General features: G+C 34.4%; 1 protein-coding gene across 1 annotated transcript in view; it reads right to left on the minus strand.

Annotated features, from left to right (window-relative positions):
• Positions 1 to 1,076: 1,076 nt before the first annotated feature.
• The window catches only part of LOC107474520 (serine carboxypeptidase-like), a 10,530-nt gene continuing 2,731 nt past the window's right edge, over positions 1,077 to 8,875 (minus strand). The window contains exons 3-9 of the mRNA XM_016094145.3: positions 7,460 to 7,579; positions 5,425 to 5,568; positions 5,173 to 5,326; positions 3,542 to 3,630; positions 2,282 to 2,540; positions 1,790 to 1,923; positions 1,077 to 1,541 (exon numbers count right to left, since the gene is read on the minus strand). Coding sequence (XP_015949631.1) covers positions 1,413 to 1,541; positions 1,790 to 1,923; positions 2,282 to 2,540; positions 3,542 to 3,630; positions 5,173 to 5,326; positions 5,425 to 5,568; positions 7,460 to 7,579 — 1,029 coding nt within the window. The 3' untranslated portion in view covers positions 1,077 to 1,412. The remainder of the gene's footprint in view (positions 1,542 to 1,789; positions 1,924 to 2,281; positions 2,541 to 3,541; positions 3,631 to 5,172; positions 5,327 to 5,424; positions 5,569 to 7,459; positions 7,580 to 8,875) is intronic.

Below are 8,875 nucleotides of genomic sequence, written 5' to 3' on the forward strand. Positions count from 1 at the left end.
TAACCAGTGTTATATTTTTTCGTAACCAGCTCATAAACCATTATATCAAAAAATTATCATATGCTTAAACCTGTTTCATCAACTTTGAAAAACAAAAAAAAATAACTCCTTACCTATTTTGGCAGATCGACTTCAGGCAGCAAAGTGAGGTACGGCGCAACGAGGCATGGCAGCGGAACACGACGAACAGAGCAGACGCAGTGCAGTGCAACGCAAACCAAAGACAAACAGAGCAGAGTAGTGTAGCGCGGACCAAGGATGATGGACGACGACGATCGACGCTCACGCCGCCAAAGAAAACGACGACAACAACACAGATGGACAAAGACACAAATGAACGGGGGAGAAACACCACAGACTTCAGAGAACAAGCGCTGGCTAGGCTTCTTTAATTTTGGGACAAAATACTAAGGGTTGTTTTGGTATTTTGAAAAAATGGAGGTGAGTTCCATTAGCTATTCTAACCCAATTATGAGAATATTCGATTTTTGAATAAAATATGCTGTTATCTCAAACGGTTTTGTCGCAGCTGGACTAAATTGAAAAAAAAATTAATGTCTAGAAACCCAATTGAAAAAAAAATATAAAGACTTAATTAAAAATTCAATAAAACTATAAAAACTTACATAATAATTAAACCAACTAAAAAACCATTTTAATTATCGAATTAAAATTGGGAGACCATTTTAATTGATACCTCTAACACTAACTCATCCCATCTTTCTTTTATGGTTAAAATAAATGCCCAAATAACAGAAAATGTATAGTATCTCACTAAGTTTCTCGAGGGCGGTACTGTAAAATAATTTTATTTGATGAGATCATACATGCAAATTACTTTAGAGCACCAAACTCGCTATAGTTTGGATATGGATCAATTCCATGAAACCAATTATTTTGAACGCTCAATATATAAATGCATCCGCCCTTATCGTCTATATTTACTAAAAACTCCTCCACATCCTTCTTTACCTGCAACCAAATATTTCAGATTGTAGAATTTTTACATTACCAACTCGTGGAAGTTAATTCCTTAAAGAAAAATTATAGGTAGATAATGAAAATACTAAATAATATGAACAATAAAATATATCGGATATTCATTTTACTAAGTGTACAGATAGTTATTTTAATATTAACTTAGGTGAGTAATTTGGAGGTAGTGTGTTTTTATTTGATTGGTGGTTGTTCATATTGTTCAAGATGGTCATCGTTTACCTAGCACTCCCCTTTCTTAAACTATTAGCAAGATTTACGTTGAACCTAAAAAAACACACACAACGTAAGCAACAAACCAGCAAATATACAAGCACAAAGTCCATAGAGTTTTGTATTTTTGTTCCCTTTCGGTACATTAATCTCTAACCAATTCTTGCATTTTTGTTCCCTTTCACTAACTGAGCAACAAGACTTCACATATCAGAAACCAACTTTTCATCAGGTGCTCTGAATTCAGAAAGGGTGCCCTGAGTCCACTTCTTCAACATCTCTAATGAAGCTTTTGGCTGATCCATCGGAACCATGTGACCCGCGTCATGAACCTGTTTCCATTTCATGAAATAGTGAACAAAATAAGCATTTTTCCCGTGATCATGAACCAAAAAATACAAGTTGGTATGAAATATCAGTGTGTTTCGTTTTTTCAGCACTACATGCTGTTAACGTTGCACAAGCACAAGTTTTTTTTATTTTGGCCACGGTAAAACAAGTGATGCCAGTGACGATAATGATAATTTTTTCATGTCAAAGCATGGATGCATTTTCTGTGGAGAGTAAAAGATACCGATACCTTCAGGAAGCTTAATGGTCCATGACTCTTGAGTAGTCCAGCTTCTGATCCATCAACAATAAAAGGAATTTCAGGTGAGGCTACAAACTGGCTCTGACCAGACCATTCCATGGCATGAACCCATCTTGAATTACCTAATCAATGAAATCGTACCACAAGGAAAATGTCCAATTCATGCACAGAAATTTCAATAATATGAATAAATTTAAGGTACTTTTGGTCAATTGGTCCCCATAAAATATACATTTTTTTTTTGTTTTAGTATAAAAGCTGTCTATTTTAATTCTTGCCATTAGTTTTCTCTAGCCATGGCATGTCTTGCCATGTCAAGATTTTAGTTTAGAGCGTCAACATTTAACCTGTTACATCAGCATTTCACGGAAAAAAAATTTAAGGACCAAAACTGAAAAACATATATTTTATAGGAATAAAAAAATTTATTTAAGCCTTAAATTTATCAGAATTTGAATGTGTTAGTAGTAAATTACATACCGAGCCAGTTGCAGATGAGATCATATTCGCCAGCATAAACAAGCAATTTGATTCCATCCTCAAGTAGGGCAGGAATACCAACTTCAAGATTCCTCATCCAATCCACCAGCAAAGCCATATAAACTTCAGTGCTACAAGAAACAAAATGAATTTTCCCAACCCCAAGTGAATCCCGAACAGATGGTAGGTTCAGGAATTTGTCCATGTTTGAAAAGTCATAGCAGAGGCTGCCCTCACACTTCTTTCTGATATCATAGTACTGCATCATAAGTATATAAAAGCTGTTCAAAATTCTGAAAATATTCAAACTGCTTTAAGTTTGCAATCGCTAAAACTATCAAGACATCAGTTAGTACTAAGCAACTTGCAGAATCAAAGCTTATGTTAATGTTAGAATATCTGTGAATAAATTATTTAGGATACTATAAGATCAGTTACAATCTCATATGATCAATTATGATACAGTAGTTAAGTATGTATATTCTGTAATTATGTACAGATTATCTCTACGGTCTATATAAACCAAGAAACTGTCATGGGGAGGTATTTATGAAACAGACTTTTCATTTGGAAAGTGGTCAATTTATCTGTCTGGACTCGGAGATACTAAAGCAAGAAAACAAGATGTAGGACATCAATATTTTGTATAATCTACGCATGGAACAACTACATCTGTTTAGTTCTTGGGCTGAGTACTTCTTGCACATGGTAATGAGTGTCGTTTGTGTGAGAGAAATAAAAAGATTGTAGGTATTTTCAGAAATTCTCTTATAACTAATTCCACCAAGCTCACAGGGTATATGCTAGACAGATTCTGCACTATTACTGCTCTATCCCTCCACACTGATAAGAGCTCGTCTCAGAATTAAAAGTCATTCTTTGACTCTCGCATAAATTAGGGTAAAGCTAACCAATTAGGTTTATGGAGAAACCTAGAAATCGATGACTGCTACAATTTGAGTACCTCCATAGGATAGACCTCAACAAAAAACTGAAGAGTAACCACAACAAGTGATTGAGTTCAGTAACTCCTCATATAAAATTATTGAATCGAGAGATATAGTAATATAGAGAAGACAAAATTGATTCAAGCACCGACAAAACCAGAGGTGACCCTTGTTTCAAAGAGGGCAGAGTGGGTTATTCACATTTCATTTGATGGTCAAAAGTGGATTGAAAGCTATGCAGTCATTTAGGTCTAAAGAAGAAATTAAGTACATGTGTCAACCACACAGTAAAGAAAGAATTCAGTTTACTCACATTTGCATCACCAGCATGTAACATGATGTCACTGAATATGGTATTACAAACTACATATGCAGCAGTACAGGCAACTGTTCCGTCAGTGCCTGAAAGGTTTGGATTAAAATATTAAGCATAAGGCAAGAAAAGGAAAAAGATAAAGAAAAAATCAATGAAAGAAAGCCAGCCGGAAGATGTATAGCAGAATCAAGGAAGGATCCTGAACACTGTGAATCCCTGAATGACCAGGACAACAGAACCACTTGTGGTTAGCATCATAATTAATAATCAACAAACTTGTGCTTTCAATAAACAATTTCATAACCTAAAACTGAATGAACTCAATAAAAGTAAAAATCTCAAATAATTTAGAATATAAATTGTAGAAACTCAATTATGCCTATCATATTCTTAAAAGCTAATATATATGCAGGTAAATGATAAGCAAGATGTATAGCAGAAATAAGTGATGTGTGAGTAATATTTCTTTTGGTTTTCCACGGTATCTAGACGAGTGAGCTTACCACTCGACCAACCCAAGTTAGTTGACGTGTGAGTAATATGACGCATAACAACAGGGAAAGAAAGAGAAAAGAACAAAAATCCAAGAATAATTGACATAACTAATAAGGAATAATGTCTCTATAATGCACGAGAGTATCGAGGCCAATTTATATACATCTAGGCAATTGTACAATCATAGATTAGAAATCAATCCCAGAAAACCATTTTATTCTAAAAAATGAGTGATATTACTAAATTTTCTTTGCTTTTTTCAGGTGTCTTGAACACAGTTTTTTGTAACTGAAATACTATACTAATAACTAATATGTATATTTTATTGCTTTAGAGATCCTCGAGACAGATTGGTCCCTCTGAATGCAAGACTAGTTTGTCTTATAGTGATATTTTCTGAGGATCTAATAGCCTTATAATAAATTGGGTAAAGTATATTTTTTGTCTCTAAAATTTTTGAAAAGTCTCAAAAATATCCCTAAGTTTTATTTTATTTCAATTGTGTCTCATAAGTTTTCTATTTGTATCAAATATACTCCTAACAGCTAAATTTTCAAAAAGCTTAAGACCAATCCAACAATAATACATGACAACTATATCTAATTTGCTTGAGTTGAAGGTTATTTTTGTGAAATTGTTACTAGAAATTGATCCTAAGTTTTTTCCAAAATTAGCCGCCAAGGTATATTTGATACAAATCGAAAACTTCTGGACCAAAATTGAAATAGAATAAAACTTAGGGATATTTTTTAAATTTTTATCAAATTTCAGAGATGAAAAATATACTTTACCCTAATAAATTTGTTAAGGACTTATTTGTCCAACATGCACATAAAAAAATTTATTGAAGATGATAGAGCGACTAATCTATCTAACGGGAGTAAATCTCACAGATTTCCAAAGTAATCAAAATTTATTGGGACCAATTTGGGATATTTACTCTAATAATAATAATAATAATAATAATAATAATAATAATAAATAAAAAATGAAAAATAAGAAGAAAAGAAAAACATTAGAAACATTTAATCAAAGGAAAATTATAAATTACCACATAGCTTTATTGCCAATTCACAGGCTGGGACCAAGAGTAAGTTAAGGCGCTTATGTGTAGCCTTAAAATTATAAATTACCACATAGCTTTATTGCCAATTCACAGGCTGGGACCAAGAGTAAGTTAAGGCGCTTATGTGTAGCCTTCGAAATTATGCCCATGTTCAGTGCATAATCCGGATAAGCTTTGTACTGAATTGCAGGATCAGTAAGACCGTTACCAATGGCAAATCCCTGTTCAAATAGTTAAAATAAGATAAGCAAGTATGCTTTCACTCAACCACAATTCTAGCACTGATAATTAGATTTGTTCACCATATAATGTAACATACCTTCAGGTTTATATGAATTCCTTCATTAGCTTGGTTTCCCTTGTGGACACGAGCTGCAAATGCAGGAATATAGTGCCCAGCATATGATTCACCGGTAATAAAAAAGTCATTCTTTGCATATTGCGGATGCTCTTCAAAAAAGGCCTGGAGAAAAAATGATAAAACTATTTCAATGATAGTTTAGTCTTTCTAAATTATTGTTACTTTGTCTTCATGTGTCTATTGCTTGTACTACTACTATGTATAAAAAGCTTGCATCTACATTTGGGCTTGACAACAAAATTCTAAGCTGGTAATCACTATTAAGATACCTCTCCAATATTCATTTTACATATCTACTAAAATTCTTTCTCATATGTTAACCTTGATGACTTTGGGTTTCTTCCAACATCAAAGCAGTGCTCAACTTTTGTGAAAGCAACCCAACGGTGGCCATCACTTCAGTGTTTGGGTGCACTTTTGTGATCACACTTTCAAATTTCAGCAACCATCATTCGATGAGAGTAGTGCATTGAGGCACTGTTATGTGTAGCTAGAATCTTGAAGTTAATAGCATTTAAAAGACCATAACCAGCGGCATTGGCAAGTCGAAGATGCATATTGCAGCATGAAGTATTAATATTAAAGCAAATTGAGTTGGCCATCCCTCAACTTGAAATGTGCTAAAGAACCCTAGAAACGGGGAAGAATGTGCATACACAATCTTGAGGAAGTCTAACTTCCAGTCAGCTATTTATTCCTTTCAGTCCCTAAGTCCTAACCAACTTTCCTCAAACTCATTACAATTTGTTGGTCCAGTACCTGAGCCCAACTCTATATCTCTTTCTAGTACACACTTGATCATAAAATGAGTTCCTGTGATCCTGTCACTACAACCCCCCACCCTCCCTCCCCTCCTTCCCCCTTGCTATCCTCCTCTTCTAGCTGCTCACAGCAATTGTCACAATCTAGTAGCCCAACCATTTCACCAAAACTCCACTGCGCAAGCTGAGGACTGCACATCAAAGTCTCTTTGTAAACCGGAAACTTAAGATAGGAGGAACTAATACAGAAAGACTGAAGGAAACAAGACTGAATCAGTGTTGTTCAGCTCCCATTCAGGTGTGTATATATAAGAATGATACAAGGTAGCAAGAGGAAAAGACATCCCCTCCCAACAAAGCGGAAAACAAAAGATTAGTGACCTCTCAACATGTTTGAGAGGAAAAGTCCTCTAAAGAAATAATGAGCTTTACCTAATATAGAGGTCAAATGCTTATATTGCCTCCCAAAAAACTTGTTTAACTAAAAATCTACCATTAAAGGTGCGCACTTTACTTAAATACTCCAGATAGTGACTATCTATTATGCACCGAAGATAGAAAGATAGACAATGATAGTAAATTCTAGATTTCTGTCTCTGTCCCAACTCTAGAGTATAGCAAACAATTCTAAGTATTCCCTCAGCATTCTCCCACTTCCCTAATATCCTGCTCTCTAACCCAAAACAGAATAACATGAATCATGCAGCATCCCCACTAACTTTGTCACCTGGCAAGTTAGTTGCAATAATTTTCCCAGCCTCAACTCTTTCTCTTGGGACCCTGACTACGGCCTATGCCTAGTATAAACTAGCGGGTGAGGCGTAATTTTACCAGTTGTAACTTTTGAACTGACAGGGGTAACATCCCTATTCACTATTGTCACTCACTTTAGAAGGGGCAGGGGCAATACAAAGAGAGTGGATACTATAACCTCGGAATAAAGTAAAACATATAAGCCTTAAGAGATTGAGCTGTACCAAGACATAAGAATATCATTATTTGTACCATTCGAATCGAAACAAGGTATACTGACCTTTTCATTTCGACTTCTCATAAGACACTATTCTGGAAACACTATTGAATACAGCTTCTAATACTCTCTTATTGGTGAATCTTAGCCAGTTACTCAAATCAAATTCAGCACAATAACAACAAATACCATTGATGAAAAGAAGTTTAGAGATACAATTGGAAAACTAGTAACTAATAATAATTAGTGCAAACACAAGTACCTGTATAAAGTCATATAGATCATTGCTAACTCCCTTTTCATCATGGCGAATGTCACGTGAATCAGTACTGTAACTAAAGCCGGTTCCAGTTGGTTGGTCCACATACAAAAGATTTGTAGCCTACAAGATGACCAGAAAAATTTCAACACCCATAGATAATTCCTTCAATTCAATTTTGATGCATTTGAAAATTGACAGCCCATAGCAAAACATCTAGCTGTAAATATTTGCCACACAAATAGTCTGACCCCATATTCAGCAAACCATTCTCTGATTTCATAAATGGTTATCACTAGAGACTTCCAAAACATGGCAAAAGGTAATTCACATGCTAACTCAGTGTCTACACAGCAATTCACGCTTGTGTCTAAGTGATATGTCTTGTTTAGGCCATTAGTTTGTTGTGGAATATCCCAAAGTAATGGATTGTCTAATGATACTCCTCTCAAGTACATTTATATTAGAAATGTTACTTGCTTCAAGTGTGAGGATTATCCTCGAAATATTTGCATAACCCCCATTTAGAGCTTTAAATCCATTAGCGCCCTCATTTATATTTTTCTTTGTTTAAAACAAAAGTGTGGGGTAGGGGGAGCCGAGTGCAAAGCAGCTTGCGTTACACAAGGTTTGGGAGAGGGCCACACTAGATGAGTATAATATATAGTGTAACTTAAATACAAGCATCAAAGGCTGATTTCATTGCTTGGACTAGTGACTTTGAGGTAACCCAGAGACATTTAAACCATTGTTTCAAGGCTCCCATCTATCTTATTGTTTAAAAAAGTGTAAACGACCAAAATCATTCCTGATTTTTGAAGACGCATCACTTTTGATAACGACAAAAATGTCCTCAAAACATTTTGGATTAGGAAACAAATGTGAATAATGATTTAAATTGGGGTAATAATAAAACCAGTGAATACGAATCCCTTTTGTTTTACCTCAAATTTAGTCATTTATCCACTAATACAAATAAGAGCATTAGGAATTGGGATCCTTCTTATATAATTTTATACCGGATAACATTGAGGCTTATAGCAGCCATAATGGAATAGATATAAATGTTTATAATAAAATCTAATAATCTATTAATATATTCCCATCAAAACAAGAATAAAATATAAAAGGCATAATTCATAAACATATATTGTCAAGGCATCAAAAGCAATAAACATAATATAAACCATAAAACTTAAATATAGAGTATATGACTCAGAATCTAAGATAAACTAAAATTTAAGGATGTGTTTGGTTTGCGTTTTCATTTTCTGTTTTTATTTTCAGTGTTTTTTGTCTTTTGGATTTTGTGAAAGAAAATGTGAAAACAGGAGGTAAAAACAGATAACAGGATTTTATTATTTTCACTTTCACAGAAAATGAAAACGCACCCTAATAATCTATTCCTCATCGTCTTCT

The sequence above is a fragment of the Arachis duranensis genome, chromosome 2, assembly GCF_000817695.3.
Source record: "Arachis duranensis cultivar V14167 chromosome 2, aradu.V14167.gnm2.J7QH, whole genome shotgun sequence".
Taxonomy (NCBI): Eukaryota; Viridiplantae; Streptophyta; class Magnoliopsida; order Fabales; family Fabaceae; genus Arachis; species Arachis duranensis.